General features: G+C 47.7%; 1 protein-coding gene across 1 annotated transcript in view; it reads right to left on the minus strand.

The window, feature by feature from the left end:
• Positions 1–17,449, minus strand: part of map3k15 (mitogen-activated protein kinase kinase kinase 15) — a 33,276-nt gene that overhangs the window by 12,234 nt on the left and 3,593 nt on the right. The window contains exons 2-16 of the mRNA XM_038972687.1: positions 11,700–11,839; positions 11,081–11,104; positions 7,969–8,162; positions 6,423–6,698; positions 4,959–5,129; positions 4,663–4,775; positions 4,214–4,373; positions 2,847–2,997; positions 2,646–2,753; positions 2,478–2,527; positions 2,270–2,365; positions 2,072–2,159; positions 1,761–1,894; positions 1,110–1,237; positions 778–908 (exon numbers count right to left, since the gene is read on the minus strand). Of these exons, the coding sequence (XP_038828615.1) occupies positions 778–908; positions 1,110–1,237; positions 1,761–1,894; positions 2,072–2,159; positions 2,270–2,365; positions 2,478–2,527; positions 2,646–2,753; positions 2,847–2,997; positions 4,214–4,373; positions 4,663–4,775; positions 4,959–5,129; positions 6,423–6,698; positions 7,969–8,162; positions 11,081–11,104; positions 11,700–11,839 (1,964 nt within the window). The remainder of the gene's footprint in view (positions 1–777; positions 909–1,109; positions 1,238–1,760; positions 1,895–2,071; positions 2,160–2,269; positions 2,366–2,477; positions 2,528–2,645; positions 2,754–2,846; positions 2,998–4,213; positions 4,374–4,662; positions 4,776–4,958; positions 5,130–6,422; positions 6,699–7,968; positions 8,163–11,080; positions 11,105–11,699; positions 11,840–17,449) is intronic.

Below are 17,449 nucleotides of genomic sequence, written 5' to 3' on the forward strand. Positions count from 1 at the left end.
AGAACAAACAGCAATAACATATACATGATCAAATACAAATCTTAGAATCAAATATTAAAGACTACCAGAACCCACTGGATTCTCCAATTACCTTGAATGAACGACAGGACAAACCCTTCAACCCAAAAAGGCCTGTGGGGTTGATGGTATCCTCAATGAAATTATAAAATATACAGACCACAAATTCCAATTGGCTATACTTAAACTCTTTAACATCCTCTTCAGCTCTGGCATCTTCCCCAATATTTAGAACCAAGACTGATCACCCCAATAACTACCGTGGGATATGCGTCAACAGCAAACTTGGGAAAATCCTCTGCATTGTCATTAACAGCAGACTCGTACATTTCCTCATTGAAAGCAATGTACTGTGCAAATGTCAATTTGGCCTTTTACCAAATTACCGTTCGACAGACCACGTATTCCCCCTGCACACCCTAAATGACAAACAAACAAACAAACCGAAACAAAGGCAAAGGCAAAGTCTTCTCATGCTTTGTTGATTTCAAAAAAGCTTTTGACTCAATTTGGCATGAGGGTCTGCTATACAAATTATTACAAATTAGCTAGCAAGTGCAAGCTAGCTAGCTAAATTGCCATAAATGATTAATGCTTTTCGACCTGTCCCCAAATTAATATAATTGGTTCAGAGTTTGCTTTGATATTTTAACCTGCGTGTCGTGATTGCGTTTGGTGTTGGAGGACAAAATACATTTATGCACGATGGCACACGATGGTGCACACGCGCAGCCGGTTTGGGTTCCGTGTAAAGGTTACCTTGATGTCACGGTGTACTATCTGGTTCTCGTGGAGATAACGGAGTCCCTCCAGGATCTGTCGTGTGTAGAAGATGATGGTTGCCTCCTTCAACGGACCCCACTTTGACCGCAGCAACGCTGACAGACTGCCTGTTATACACACACACTTAGAGAGCAGCATCTCATAAAAACTGCCTGCGCCTACAGGTTAGGTCACAGACAGACAGACAGACAGACAGACAGACAGACAGACAGACAGACAGACAGACAGACAGACAGACAGACAGACAGACAGACAGACAGACAGACAGACAGACAGACAGACAGACAGACAGACAGACAGACAGACACCTCCAGGGACTTGCTCCATGAAGATCTTGATGTATCCGTCCTCTGAGACTGAGCCCAGGTACTGAACAATGTTCCTGTGCTTCAGGTACTTATGCAGCGCTATCTCCTCATGAAGGGGTTGGGAGTACCTAACACACACAGAGAAGAGGGTTACGTACATGTACACACAGACACATACACTAACTAGCTCTCACAGTCTCACGTCAGAACTAAAACTTCATCCATGTTTCTCAAACGTCAAATTTGGAAGTTGTTGCAAATGTCAAATTACAAAGTGTTTAAGGTTAAGTTTAGCATTAACTCAGAATATTTAAGGTTAGGGTTAATTTTAGGCATTATGTCTGAAATCTTAAGGTTAGCCATTAACTGCAAATGGTTAAGGTAAGTGTTGGGATAGCCTTAAAACAAACATTTCAAAAACAACTTTCTAGCACTGGATTCAAACTTACAACCTTTGTAGTCAGAGGCAGCCATCCCATCTCCTATCCCCGTCCACAACACCCTAGCAAAACCCAAACCAACTTGAAGGTAACAGCGCTCACTGTTGCCTCTAGTGTCCGGTTTCTACGTCATCTCCCGACGTCCTCAGACATGGATGGACGTTGAATACTGACTTGTATCACGGTGACCTGGCTGAACACACCCACTGACCTGCTATCTCTCTCTGGTATCTCTTTAATGGCGATGCGGACCTGGTTGCTCATGTCTCTCCCAGCGTACACCACTCCATAGGTCCCCCGGCCCAGCACCACACGGTCCGCCTTCTCGTTAATGTCATACTCGTACTGCAACACACGCGCGCACACACACATGTGCAAAAACACATACAAAAACACACACACCTATTTATATGCACTCACTCGTACTGAACCATAGAGTGAGAGGTAAGCACAGATCCTTGTGGAACACATATTCCACACACACACACCCACACATTAATGCCGAATATAACAAACACTGACCTCCAGTGTGTCTCCGTCTCCATCTCCCTCCAGCTCCACTGCATTTCCTGTTCCATCAGAAATCATCTCCTTCACCATGGAACAGAACCTACACACAGACCAGAGAAAGTGTCAATACAACAGACATAGAAACAAGACGTACCTGAGCTGAATGTATGATGTCTGTCAGTGAGAATGGGACTGGGGTGTGATCCTGACCGGCCACACTGGTCTTCAGTAGAGAAGTAGATCTGGAAGTCATCTGAGTTGTCGTGAACATACAGGAAACAACAGCGCTCATCAAACTTAGAGATACTGAGGGGAAAGGAATGGGGAGACAGGAAGGGGAGGGTTGTTTTTAAAGCATGCCACATACAAACACTAATGTTAACATGAGCAAGAACATGAAAACCATAAACACACATACCTGATTCCTTTGATGGATGTTGCAGTGAAGTTCCACTCATGGATCCCTTTCTAGACATGGACAGAGAGGTCAGAGGTCAAGGTCGGTTAACACACAGGATAGAGGAGGAGTGTAGAGGAGGATCAGGAGAGGAGGAGAGGGAGAGGGTAGGAGGAGAGGAGTTCTGACCGTTTCAGCAGGGGAGACGTGCCAGATGGAGACGTTCTTCTCCTCCGCCTCGCTGTTGATGGAAACATATGAGGGCTGGTAGACCTTAGTAGGCTCTAGGATCAACACCTACACACACACACACAGTGAGAGAAAAGGTGTGTGTATGAGTGTGTGTGTGTGTGAGTGCATGCGTGCACGTGTGCGTTTGTGTGTGTGTACCGGGAAGCGCAGTCCGTTGCTTTTTCCTCTAGTGGCCTCTACGATTATGTCCATCCAGAAGTTGAGCCTCTCTCTCTGGGGAGAGTGTTCTACTGTTGTCTTCTTAAATCTCTGGATCAACTGCAGGTTCTGAACCACGGACCGCAAGTACCTAGGAGAGAGAGAAAGAGATGTTAATGAATTGAAGAAATGGACCTTCTTTTTAAAATATTTTATTATAAACACACAACTAACACACACCCACACCTTGTAGAGGATGGTTCTCCGCTCGCTGCCCTTTTTCAGCAGAAAAATAAATAGATGGATGGAGAGGGAGAAAGACAAAGAGGGAGAGAAAGAGAGGTGGAGGGATGGAGAGGGAGAAAGACAAAGAGGGAGAGAAAGAGAGGTGGAGGGATGGAGAGGGAGAAAGACAAAGAGGGAGAGAAAGAGAGGAGGAGGGATGGAGAGGGAGAAAGACAAAGAGGGAGAAAAAGAGAGGTGGAGGGATGGAGAGGGAGAAAGACAGAGGGAGAGAAAGAGAGGTAGAGGGATGGAGAGGGAGAAAGACAAAGAGGGAGAGAAAGAGAGGAAGAGGGATGGAGAGGGAGAAAGACAAAGAGGGAGAGAAAGAGAGGAAGAGGGATGGAGTGGGAGAAAGACAAAGAGGGAGAGAAAGAGGTAGAGGGAGAGGGAGAAAGACAAAGAGGGAGAGAAAGAGAGGAAGAGGGATGGAGAGGGAGAAAGACAAAGAGGGAGAGAAAGAGAGGAAGAGGGATGGAGAGGGAGAAAGACAAAGAGGGAGAGAAAGAGAGGAAGAGGGATGGAGTGGGAGAAAGACAAAGAGGGAGAGAAAGAGAGGAAGAGGGATGGAGAGGGAGAAAGACAAAGAGGGAGAGAAAGAGAGGAAGAGGGATGGAGAGGGAGAAAGACAAAGAGGGAGAGAAAGAGAGGGAGAGGGATGGAGAGGGAGAAAGACAAAGAGGGAGAGAAAGAGAGGAAGAGGGATGGAGTGGGAGAAAGACAAAGAGGGAGAGAAAGAGAGGAAGAGGGAGGGAGTGGGAGAAAGACAAAGAGGGAGAGAAAGAGTGGAAGAGGGATGGAGAGGGAGAAAGACAAAGAGGGAGAGAAAGAGAGGAAGAGGGAGGGAGAGGGAGAAAGACAAAGAGGGAGAGAAAGAGAGATGGAGGGATGGAGAGGGAGAAAGACAAAGAGGGAGAGAAAGAGGAAGAGGGAGAGGGAGAAAGACAAAGAGGGAGAGAAAGAGAGGAAGAGGGATGGAGTGGGAGAAAGACAAAGAGGGAGAGAAAGAGAGGAAGAGGGATGGAGTGGGAGAAAGACAAAGAGGGAGAGAAAGAGAGGAAGAGGGATGGAGTGTGTGTGTTTACCAGATGGGTGGTTTGAGTTTGAAGAGTTTCTCTGCGGCCTGCGTAGCTTTAGGGATGTCGTTAGCCAACATGCTAACGGTGAAGAACTGACCGACATCCCAGTAGTTATTCATCTTCTCTAACGAGCCCTTACGACCCAGGAGACTGTTTAACCTTACACCTGGGAGGGGGAGAGAGGTTAGAAGGAGAGAGAGAGTTTTTATTGTTTTTTTTAAAATTGTTTATTTCACTTGTATTTATTATCTATTTCACTTGCTTTGGCAATGTAAACATGTTTCCCATGCCAATAATGCCCCTTGAATTGAATTGAGAGAGTGAGTGAGAGATAGAGAGAAAGAGAGATGGAGAGAGAGAGTCAAAACAACAGGGAAGTGAGTATTGATCCCTGGAGAACCCCAGTGGTGTAGGGGTTCGGTGCAGTATTTAAGGGTGTACTGTAGAGTTCTTACCTATCTTCCTCAGCTCGATGGAACTCTCAAACTGTTGTCCAGCAACAATGAGCAGAATAGCCAGATTGATACCAGAGTAGAGAGTTGGCTGGAGCTCAAAACCTTTCCTGTACCTAGAGAGAGAAAGACAGAGGGGGGAGAGGACGAGGAATTTTATTTGGACCATTTACAGCCTACTTGGCCCCCTTCTTGGAGACAGTGCCTCATGGACCGCCTGTCTGCTCACTTGGGCTCCTGGGATTCAGTCCTGGTAAACTTGTGGATGCGTTGAGTGTGTCTGGGTGTGTTTGTCTCACCACTGGATGGCGTTGTCTCTGTTCTTGGTGTCTTTACAGTCAGAATCCAGAAAGATGTCCTTGTAGATCCGTCCACACAGGCAGAACATGTCTGGAGCCGGGTGGTCACATGACCGTAACACCTGTAACATCACACCTAGAGCCTGCTCTCTGTCCCCCGGGCTGTTCCTCCTATATAAACAAGAGTTCGGTCTCTGGTTAAAAATAAGAAAGTCAGCACACACTGCAGCCCACGAGGACCACTCCTGTTTGCTAATCCAATCTTCAAGGGGAATGGAAAGATTTTACAAGCTATGTCATATGAAACAATCTATACAAACCCCACATAGATGGTCTGGGTGTTTGTCAGATAAACATTCCTACTTTCAACATTTACATTTCTGAACCCTATGATCATGAATGCTAATTTGGGACTGGGAACTGCCATTAATATTTCCATGTTAACAAGCAGCTCTCACGTCCCGATATGAAGCTAAAGCTGTATTTGCATTGAACCCTTGATGTCCATTGTGCAACATAGCTAAGCCTTGTTAAACTTCAAAGTAAACAACGGTCACTTTTATTATTGCAGTAGGCTATAGCTACAGAAGGCTATGTATGCATAGGCCTTTAACTGGCTCTTGCCTGTGGATGGCGGGCTCCATATCTAGTGGGCTTCTAAATAGGTACATCTTTAGACTATCTATCTTCACTGTTCTCCTGTGCAAAAACGCACCTCCGCTGGCCTTTCAGCTGTTCCTAAACTCTTGTTGAGTCCCAGGAAAAATGAGTCTAGAACTTGTTGTTCACTTATTTTTTGTACTGTTAGCCTATTCGATGACAGAAGCAAACTTGCTCTTGCTTGCTGACTGTAAAATACAGCTAGGCCAAAATGTTTGAAACGAGAGAGAGCGCAATGCTGTGATCACATTTGGTGGTGAAGATGAAGACACATTGTTGTACTGACAGGACGTAGCAGACAGGCAGAGATCAGTAGGCCTGCTGTGAAAAACAAGATCCAAAAGAGTTTACAAAATTGTTTAAATGTGCAAACCACTTGAGCAACGAGCATTACAGGCCATTATAAATGACAATTCCAAAATGTTTCTGTCTAGTCAGTGATGTAATGAAAACAAAAGCATGGTGGTATACAGTTACAGTTATTTGGCGGTCTAGAACCTAGTGCTTCGGTTCCCCTTTCAGGCTCAGCCGTGTGTGTGTACGTGTATGCGTTTGTGTTTGTGTGTGTGAAAAATGACAATAATGATAACAATGACGTTAATCATGAAACATTCTGGAGCAACCATACACCATATTACAGACCTACCTATCTACACGGAGGTTCAGACACTGCAAGGTGTGCGTGTGTGTGTGTGTGTGTGTGTGTGTGTGTGTGTGTGTGTGTGTGTGTGTGTGTGTGTGTGTGTGTGTGTGTGTGTGTGTGTGTGTGTGTGTGTGTGTGTGTGGTGTGTGCGCGTGTGTTACCTGTTGAGAGCGAAAGCGTAGTGGAACTGTATCATGGGCTGTGTGGCCAGGTCACAGGTAGGCAGCATCTCCAGAGTCTGCACCAGTTTCACCATGGCATCATAGTCCTGTATGTCTCTGTATGAGAACAGCAGGTTCATGACGATGTCCTGTGTTAGGACCTCTGTGTTGTCGATGCGGAGTTTGATACGAGACAGCTCCTTGGCTAGCTCCTCCCCCTGGTACTTATCACGGGCCTTCCTGATGTCATTCAGCAGAGTGTCCTTAAATGAGGCACTACAGAGAGAGAGGGGAGAGAGGGGGAGAGAGAGAGGAGAGAGGGAAAGCGGGGGGGAAGAGAGAGAGTGGGGAAGAGAGGGAGGGGGAAGAGAGAGAGAGGGCGGTGGGAAAGAGAAAGAGGGGTGAGAGAGAGGTGAGAGAGGGGGGTTAGAGAGAGAGCAGGGGAGAGAGGGAGGGGGAGAGCAGGGGAGAGAGGGAGGGGGGAGAGAGAGAAAGAGGGGGGTGGGAGAGAGAAAGAGGGGGGAGAGACTTGATTTCTGTAATGCTCCCACCTCTCCTACCAGTCAGATGTTGCCCCACCCACCTCTGGCCCATCTCCTGCCCTGCCTCCAGTGCTGCTCCTGTCCTCCCCAGGCCTGAGACTTCTACCCCAGCCCTGAGACTCTTCTACCCCAGCCCTGAGACTCTTCTATCCCAGCCCTGAGACTCTTCTATCCCAGCCCTGAGACTCTTCTACCCCAGCCCTGAGACTCTTCTACCCCAGCCCTGAGACTCTTCTACCCCAGCCCTGAGACTCTTCTACCCCAGCCCTGAGACTCTTCTACCCCAGCCCTGAGACTCTTCTACCCCAGCCCTGAGACTCTTCTACCACCAGCCCTGAGACTCTTCTACCACCAGCCCTGAGACTCTTCTACCCCAGCCCTGAGACTCTTCTATCCCAGCCCTGAGACTCTTCTATCCCAGCCCTGAGACTCTTCTATCCCAGCCCTGAGACTCTTCTACCCCAGCCCTGAGACTCTTCTACCCCAGCCCTGAGACTCTTCTACCCCAGCCCTGAGACTCTTCTACCCCAGCCCTGAGACTCTTCTACCCAGGCCTGAGACTCTTCTACCCCAGCCCTGAGACTCTTCTACCCCAGCCCTGAGACTCTTCTACCCCAGCCCTGAGACTCTTCTACCCAGGCCTGAGACTCTTCTACCCCAGCCCTGAGACTCTTCTACCCCAGCCCTGAGACTCTTCCACCCCAGCCCTGAGACTCTTCTACCCCAGCCCTGAGACCAGCGTGGATTCTCTCTTGGTCTTATGTTACATTTCCAGTTCAACTTGAGTCAGTAGCCCTTCTTTCCATTATGTTTAATAGTGTGTGTGTGTGTGTGTGTATGCGCGTGCATGCATGTCTGTATGTGTGTGTGTGTGTGTGTGTGTGTGTGTGTGTGTGTGTGTGTGTGTGTGTGTGTGTGTGTGTGTGTGTGTGTGTGTGTGTGTGTGTGTGTGTGTGTGTGTGTGTGTGTGTGTGTGTGTGTGTGTGTGTGTGTGTGTGTGTTACCAGGAGGTGACGTGGATGTCCTTGAGCAGTGAGGTGAACCGGTCGGTGAGTGGCAGACAGAGAGGACTCAGCAGGCTGTCCCAGCTGGGCTGCATGTATTCACTGGCCCTCCTCTGGGCATCGCTCTCACAACACATATACTCATGGTTAGGAGTCAGCACATAGGGGATGAAGTAGTAGTTACCACTGGACGCCTGGAGACAGAAAGAGAGAGAGGGAAGGAGGGAGGGGGCATAGGGAGAAAGGAGGTGGTAGGGAGAGATAGAGATATAGAAAGGGGGTGTTAGGGAGAGATAGAGATATAGAAAGGGGGTGGTAGGGAGAGATAGAGATATAGAAAGGGGGTGGTAGGGAGAGATAGAGATATAGAAAGGGGGTGTTAGGGAGAGATAGAGATATAGAAAGGGGGTGGTAGGGAGAGATAGAGATATAGAAAGGGGGTGGTAGGGAGAGATAGAGATATAGAAAGGGGGTGTTAGGGAGAGATAGAGATATAGAAAGGGGGTGTTAGGGAGAGATAGAGATATAGAAAGGGGGTGTTAGGGAGAGATAGAGATATAGAAAGGGGGTGGTAGGGAGAGATAGAAATATAGAAAGGGGGTGTTAGGGAGAGATAGAGATATAGAAAGGGGGTGTTAGGGAGAGATAGAGATATAGAAAGGGGGTGTTAGGGAGAGATAGAGATATAGAAAGGGGGTGTTAGGGAGAGATAGAGATATAGAAAGGGGGTGTTAGGGAGAGATAGAGATATAGAAAGGGGGTGTTAGGGAGAGATAGAGATATAGAAAGGGGGTGTTAGGGAGAGATAGAGATATAGAAAGGGGGTGTTAGGGAGAGATAGAGATATAGAAAGGGGGTGGTAGGGAGAGATAGAGATATAGAAAGGGGGTGGTAGGGAGAGATAGAGATATAGAAAGGGGGTGGTAGGGAGACATAGAGATATAGAAAGGGGGTGTTAGGGAGAGATAGAGATATAGAAAGGGGGTGTTAGGGAGAGATATAGATATAGAAAGGGGGTGTTAGGGAGAGATAGAGATATAGAAAGGGGGTGTTAGGGAGAGATAGAGATATAGAAAGGGGGTGGTAGGGAGAGATAGTGATATAGAAAGGGGGTGTTAGGGAGAGATAGAGATATAGAAAGGGGGTGGTAGGGAGAGATAGAGATATAGAAAGGGGGTGGTAGGGAGAGATAGAGATATAGAAAGGGGGTGGTAGGGAGAGATAGAGATATAGAAAGGGGGTGGTAGGGAGAAATAGAGATATAGAAAGGGGGTGATAGGGAGAGATAGAGATATAGAAAGGGGGTGTTAGGGAGAGATAGAGATATAGAAAGGGGGTGGTAGGGAGAGATAGAGATATAGAAAGGGGGTGGTAGGGAGAGATAGAGATATAGAAAGGGGGTGTTAGGGAGAGATAGTGATATAGAAAGGGGGTGGTAGGGAGAGATAGAGATATAGAAAGGGGGTGGTAGGGAGAGATAGAGATATAGAAAGGGGGTGTTAGGGAGAGATAGAGATATAGAAAGGGGGTGGTAGGGAGAGATAGAGATATAGAAAGGGGGTGTTAGGGAGAGATAGAGATATAGAAAGGGGGTGTTAGTGAGAGATAGTGATATAGAAAGGGGGTGGTAGGGAGAGATAGAGATATAGAAAGGGGGTGGTAGGGAGAGATAGAGATATAGAAAGGGGGTGGTAGGGAGAGATAGAGATATAGAAAGGGGAAGAAAGGGGGTCATTAGATTTGGAGGTCCATTTTTTTACTTAACCTTTATTTAAACAGGTTAGTCTTGTTGAAATTAATATAAATTTTTCAAGAAAGGTTGATTTGGTCATCAGCTGTTATCCTCGTTAACACTCTGGAGAGCAGGTCATATCCCATGATTCCACAGTGATGGCAGTCACATGGCCGCGCTCCGCCACATCGTCACCATAAAGGTTGAAGTTCAGATGCTATGTGTGTATTGGAGGTCGGGTAGCTGTTCGGATGGGAGTCAGAGCCAGTGCTTTTTACAGGGATCGTTCCCAAATTACACATTTAATCTGGGCTTTATTGAGAGCCTTGCAGTCTATGACACACACACACACACACACACACACACACACACACACACACACACACACACACACACACACACACACACACACACACACACACACACACACACACACAGACACACACACACACAGACACAGACACAGACACACACACACAGACACACACACACACACACACACACACACACACACACACACAGCTTGATAAAGGGAAAACTCTGAATATGTTCACAACAAGTCAGTCCAACAGCACTGAAATCAGGAAGCAGGTATTTGTGTCCCAACCACATAAACTACTCTCTCATAGAGTGCAACACAATACTCCGGAGCCATGTATTTAGAATGTGATAAATATCTCTGGTATGCACTTCACACACACACACTGACAGCCATCGTGCCTTCTCATCCCAACACACTTCTAGGGGGCAGATACTAAGGTGAGGTGAGTAACACACACACACACTCTGGTGAGCAAGGTCAGAGGTTAAGGCGAGCAGGGTCAGGGGTTAAGTTGAGCAGGGTCAGAGGTTAGGGTGAGCTGGGTCAGAGGTTAAAGTTAAGGTGAGCAGGGTCGGAGGTTAAGGAGAGTAGGGTCAGAGGTTAGAGTTAAGGTGAGCAGGGTCAAAGGTTAGGGAAAGCAGGGTCAGAGGTTAGAGTTAAGGTGAGCAGGGTCAGAGGTTAGGGAGAGCAGGGTCAGAGGTTAGGGTGAGCAGGGTCAAAGGTTAGAGTTAAGGTGAGCTGGGTCAGAGGTTAAGGTGAGCAGGGTCAAAGGTTAGAGTTAAGGTGCTAGAGACTCTGCCCCCCTCTATGGCAAAGGCATGTGTTAGACCGGAGGGGACTCCCAGGGTAATTTGCAGCAGTACCTACTTTGTTGCGTAATCCAGAGCCTCTGTACTCTGGAGGGAGCTGAACCCAGGGGAACCCTAATGTCTGTGTTCTAGACGCCTTCTCCACAGACACACAGAGTGAACAACACAACAACACAACAACACAGAGATAGAGAGAAAGTTCAGAGGCTAAAGATGAAGAAGTATTTTAGTACTCATGCAGGTACTTACAGTGTTTTTCTGTGCCACCATGTCCTACAAAAGAGAGAAATACTTGTAAGAATAAAGTTGAGGAGAGTTGTGAAGTTGAGAGAGTTAGTGTGTTGTAGTAGTGTGCAGTCTATCTGTTGAGTTGTGCTGTTTGGCATTAAGGGTCCCCACACTTACTTCAGTTACAACAACATTCCTTTTTATCACTGTGGAAATAGCTGCCTGACACCTAGTCCACTACAACTGTGGCTAAAGCACACACACGCAGCAGAACAACGAACAACAGACACACACACAGACAAAAAACACACACTGGGCTGTTAATAAACCCAGTCCGCTACGTTGTTCAGAGGATGGAATGCCATCTATGACCTCACAGCCAACGCCCCCTCACCCTACAGTTGCCGTATCTTAATTTGAGCCAGTTTCACACAGCAAGAAAATAATCTCCTTCTGAACCATTCATTTTTTGTAGGGGTTGATGCATTTTTCAGGTAGGGCAAATAAAGTGTGATATTTTAAAGTGGAAATTACAAGTTTTAGAAGTCTTTGCCTTTCTGCAGCAACAGGATGATCCAATTGAAATATGGCATCTATATGTACCCAGCTTGGATTCCGCTGTGTTTGTGTGTGTGTGTACCTTCAGTGACAGAGCGGTGTCGGGGTCAGTGTCATGGTACAGGATGACATTGTTGGCCATGTCGAAGCTCTCTCTGACACCCAGATGGTAAAACAACGACGGCTGACGGAACACGTCACTCATATCAACTACGGCTATGTCTGGAGAGAGAGAGAGAGGAAAGGGAGAGGGTTAGGGTTCAGAGAAACATATTCTGTCTTCAACAATAGCTGTATTGTAGCGGTAGTGTCTGTATTGTAGCGGTACTGTCTGTATTGTAGCGGTAGTGTCTGTATTGTAGCGGTAGTGTCTGTATTGTAGCGGTAGTGTCTGTATTGTAGCGGTAGTGTCTGTATTGTAGCGGTAGTGTCTGTATTATAGTATAAGTATCTGTATTGTAGTGGTAGTGTCTGTATTGTAATGGTAGTGTCTGTATTGTAGCGCTAGTGTCTGTATTGTAGCGGTAGTGTCTGTATTGTAGCGGTAGTGTCTGTATTGTACTGGTAGTGTCTGTATTGTAGCGGTAGTGTCTGTATTGTAGCGGTAGTGTCTGTATTGTAGTATAAGTATCTGTATTGTAGCGGTAGTGTCTGTATTGTAGTGGTAGTGTCTGTATTGTAGTGGTAATGTCTGTATTGTAGTGGTAGTGTCTGTATTGTAGTGGTAGTGTCTGTATTATAGTGGTAGTGTCTGTATTATAGTGGTAGTGTCTGTATTATAGTATAAGTATCTGTATTGTAGTGGTAGTGTCTGTATTGTAGTGGTAGTGTCTGTATTGTAGTGGTAGTGTCTGTATTGTAGCGGTAGTGTCTGTATTGTAGCGGTAGTGTCTGTATTGTACTGGTAGTGTCTGTATTGTAGCGGTAGTGTCTGTATTGTACTGGTAGTGTCTGTATTGTAGCGGTAGTGTCTGTATTGTAGCGGTAGTGTCTGTATTGTAGTATAAGTATCTGTATTGTAGCGGTAGTGTCTGTATTGTAGTGGTAGTGTCTGTATTGTAGTGGTAATGTCTGTATTGTAGTGGTAGTGTCTGTATTGTAGTGGTAGTGTCTGTATTATAGTGGTAGTGTCTGTATTATAGTGGTAGTGTCTGTATTATAGTATAAGTATCTGTATTGTAGTGGTAGTGTCTGTATTATAGTGGTAGTGTCTGTATTGTAGTGGTAGTGTCTGTATTGTAGTGGTAATGTCTGTATTGTAGTGGTCGTGTCTGTATTGTAGTGGTAGTGTCTGTATAATAGTGGTAGTGTCTGTATTGTAGTGGTAGTGTCTGTATTGTAGTGGTAATGTCTGTATTGTAGTGGTCGTGTCTGTATTGTAGTGGTAGTGTCTGTATAATAGTGGTAGTGTCTGTATTGTAGTGGTAGTGTCTGTATTGTAGCGGTAGTGTCTGTATTGTTGTCACGTCCTGACCATAGTTCTTATGTGTGTTGCTTGTTTTAGTGTTGGTCAAGACGTGAGCTGGGTGGGCATTCTATGTTGTGTGTCTAGTTTGTCTGTTTCTGTGTTCAGCCTAATATGGTTCTCAATCAGAGGCAGCTGTCAATCGTTGTCCCTGATTGAGAATCATATATAGGTGGCTTGTTTTGTGTTGGGGATTGTGGGTGGTTGTCTTCTGTCTTTGTGTTCTGCACCAGATAGGACTGTTTTTCGGTTTTCACATTTCTTGTTTTGTTGTTTGTAGTGTTCTCATATATTCTTTATTAAATCATGTTGAACACTAGCCGCGCTGTGTTTTGGTCCTCTCCTTCATCCCAGGAAGAAAACCGTTACAGAACCACCCACCAAACTCGGACCAAGCAGCGTGGCTACGGGAAGCAGCGGCAGCAGCAGCAGCAGCAGCAGGAGCTAGCAAGGCAGAGTGGCTGGAAGCCCGAGAGGCTCCCCCAAAAATTTCTTGGGGGAGGCACACGGGGTGTGTGGCTGGGTCAAGTGGGAGACTTGAGCCAGTTCCCCGTGCTTACCATAAGGAGCAGTTGGCTAAATTGAGGTACGAGTCGGAGAATGTGGAGGAGTTATTGGACAGATTGGAGGAAAGTGAAAGGATGGGAGATTATGAGACATTTGATGAGTTGTTGGTGATATTGGAGGAGAGCGAAGAGAGAGAGATGTTGGTTTGGCGTAGTATACACGGTACTCGCCCTGAGGTGTGTGATTACCGTGGAGAGCGGGAGTACGGGCAGACACCGTGTTATGCGGAAGAGCGCACGGTGTCTCCTGTACGTGTGCTTAGCCCGGTGCGGGTTATTCCACCTCCCCGCACTGGTAGGGCTAGATTGGGCATTGAGCCAGGTGCCATGAAGCCGGCTCAATGCGTCTGGTCTCCAGTGCGTCTCCTCGGGCCGGCATACATGGCACCAGCCTTACGCATGGTGTCCCCGGTTCGCCAACACAGCCCAGTGCGGGTTATTCCACCTCCCCGCACTGGTCGGGCTACGGGGAGCATACAACCAGGTAAGGTTGGACAGGCTCGGTGCTCAAGGGAGCCAGTACGCCTGCACGGTCCGGTATATCCGGCGCCACCTTCCCGCCCCAGCCCAGTACCTCCAGTTTCGGCACCACCAGTGCCGGTACCACGCACCAGGCCTACTGTGCGCCTCGAGAGTCCAGTGTGCCCTGTTCCTGCTCCCCGCACTAGCTTTGAGGTGCGTGTCTCCAGCCCAGTACCACCAGTTCTGCCACCTTCCCGCCCCAGCCCAGTACCTCCAGTTTCGGTACCACCAGTGCCGGTACCACGCACCAGGCCTACTGTGCGCCTCGAGAGTCCAGTGTGCCCTGTTCCTGCTCCCCGCACTAGCTTTGAGGTGCGTGTCTCCAGCCCAGTACCACCAGTTCTGGCACCACGCACCAGACCTACTATGCGCCTCAGCAGGTCAGAGTCGGCCGTCTGCTCAACGCCGCCTGCACTGCTCGTCTGCTCAACGCCGCCTGCACTGCTTGCCTGCCCAGCGCCGTCTGAGCTGCCTGCCTGCCCAGCACCGTCTGAGCTGCCTGCCTGCCCAGCGCCGTCTGAGCTGCCTGCCTGCCCAGCGCCGTCTGAGCTGCCTGCCTGCCCAGCGCCGTCTGAACCATCCGTCTGCCCAGCGCCATCTGAGCCATCCGTCTGCCCAGCGCCATCTGAGCCATCCGTCTGCCCAGCGCCATCTGAGCCGCCCGTCTGTCCCGAGCTGTCAGAGCCGCCCGTCTGTCCCGAGCCGTCAGAGCCGCCCGTCTGTCCCGAGCCATTAGAGCCGTCCGTCAGTCAGGAGCCGCCAGAGCCGTCCGTCAGTCAGGAGCCGCCAGAGCCGTCCGTCAGTCAGGAGCCGCCAGAGCCGTCCGTCAGTCAGGAGCCGCCAGAGCCGCCAGCCAGTCAGGAGCCGCCAGAGCCGCCAGCCAGTCAGGAGCCGCCAGAGCCGCCAGCCAGTCAGGAGCCGCCAGAGCCGCCAGCCAGTCAGGAGCAGCCAGAGCCGCCAGCCAGTCAGGAGCTGCCAGAGCCACCAGCCAGTCAGGAGCTGCCAGAGCCGCCAGCCAGTCAGGAGCTGCCAGAGCTGCCCTCCAGTCATGAGCTGCCTTCCAGTCATGAGCTGCCTTCCAGTCATGAGCTGCCCTCCAGTCATGAGCTGCCGTCCAGTCATGAGCTGCCTTTCAGTCATGAGCTGCCTTTCAGTCATGAGCTGCCTTTCAGTCATGAGCTGCCTTCCAGTCATGAGCTGCCTTCCAGTCATGAGCTGCCTTCCAGTCAGGAGCTGCCCCTCAGTCCGGAGCTGCCCCTCAGTCCGGAGCTGCCCCTCAGTCCGGAGCTGCCCCTCAGTCCGGAGCTGCCATTAGTCCAGAGCTGCCTCTCTGTCCTGAGCTGCCTCTCTGTCCTGAGCTACCTCTCTGTCCTGAGCTACCTCTCTGTCCTGAGCTACCTCTCTGTCCTGAGCTACCTCTCTGTCCTGAGCTGTCTCCTCTATCTAGGGGGGACCTGTGTGAAGGTTCCTAGACCAGGGTCGGGGGCGAGGGTCGCCACTCAAAGGACGCTAAGGAGGGGGACAAAGACAATGGTGGAGTGGTGTCCTCGTCCTGCGCCAGAGCCGCCAACGCGGACAGATGCCCACCCAGACCCTCCCCTTGAGGTTTAGGGGTGCGTTCGGAGTCCGCACCTCAGGAGGGGGGTACTGTCACGTCCTGACCATAGTTCTTATGTGTGTTGCTTGTTTTAGTGTTGGTCAGGAAGTGAGCTGGGTGGGCATTCTATGTTGTGTGTCTAGTTTGTCTGTTTCTGTGTTCAGCCTAATATGGTTCTCAATCAGAGGCAGCTGTCAATCGTTGTCCCTGATTGAGAATCATATATAGGTGGCTTGTTTTGTGTTGGGGATTGTGGGTGGTTGTCTTCTGTCTTTTTGTTCTGCACCAGATAGGACTGTTTTTCGGTTTTCACATTTCTTGTTTTGTTGTTTGTAGTGTTCAGACATTCTTTATTAAATCATGTTGAACACTAGCCGCGCTGCGTTTTGGTCCTCTCCTTCATCCCAGGAAGAAAACCGTTACAATTGTAGCGCTAGTGTCTGTATTGTAATGGTAATGTCTGTATTGTAGTGGTAGTGTCTGTATTGTAGAGGTAGTGTCTGTATTGTAGTGGTAGTGTCTGTATTGTAGTGGTTGTGTCTGTATTGTGGTGGTAGTGTAGTGTCTGTATTGTAGTGGTTGTGTCTGTATTGTAGTGGTAATGTCTGTATTGTAGTGGTAGTGTAGTGTCTGTATTTTAGTGGTAGTGTAGTTTTATGTATTGTAGTGGTAATTGTCTGTATTATAGTGGTAGTGTCTGTATTATAGTATAAGTATCTGTATTGTAGTGGTAGTGTCTGTATTATAGTGGTAGTGTCTGTATTGTAGTGGTAGTGTCTGTATTGTAGTGGTAATGTCTGTATTGTAGTGGTCGTGTCTGTATTGTAGTGGTAGTGTCTGTATAATAGTGGTAGTGTCTGTATTGTAGTGGTAATGTCTGTATTGTAGTGGTAGTTTCTGTATAATAGTGGTAGTGTCTGTATTATAGTGGTAGTGTCTGTATTATAGTATAAGTATCTGTATTGTAGTGGTAGTGTCTGTATTGTAGTGGTCGTGTCTGTATTGTAGTGGTAGTGTCTGTATAATAGTGGTAGTGTCTGTATTGTAGTGGTAGTGTCTGTATTATAGTGTCTGTATTGTAGTGGTAATGTTTGTATTGTAGTGGTAGTGTCTGTATTGTAGTGGTAGTGTAGTGTCTGTATTGTAGTGGTAGTGTCTGTATTGTAGTGGTAGTGTAGTGTCTGTATTGTAGTGGTAATGTCTGTATTGTAGTGGTAATGTCTGTATTGTAGTGGTAGTGTAGTGTCTGTATTTTAGTGGTAGTGTAGTTTTATGTATTGTAGTTGTAGTGTCTGTATTGTAGTGGTAGTGTCTGTATTGTAGTGGTAGTGTCTGTATTATAGTATAAGTATCTGTATTGTAGTGGTAGTGTCTGTATTATAGTGGTAGTGTCTGTATTGTAGTGGTAATGTCTGTATTGTAGTGGTAATGTCTGTATTGTAGTTGTCGTGTCTGTATTGTAGTGGTAATGTCTGTATTGTAGTGGTAATGTCTGTATTGTAGTGGTAGTTTCTGTATAATAGTGGTAGTGTCTGTATTATAGTGGTAGTGTCTGTATTATAGTATAAGTATCTGTATTGTAGTGGTAGTGTCTGTATTATAGTGGTAGTGTCTGTATTATAGTATAAGTATCTGTATTGTAGTGGTAGTGTCTGTATTATAGTGGTAGTGTCTGTATTGTA

The sequence above is a fragment of the Salvelinus namaycush genome, chromosome 33 (assembly GCF_016432855.1).
Source record: "Salvelinus namaycush isolate Seneca chromosome 33, SaNama_1.0, whole genome shotgun sequence".
NCBI classification, from domain to species: Eukaryota; Metazoa; Chordata; class Actinopteri; order Salmoniformes; family Salmonidae; genus Salvelinus; species Salvelinus namaycush.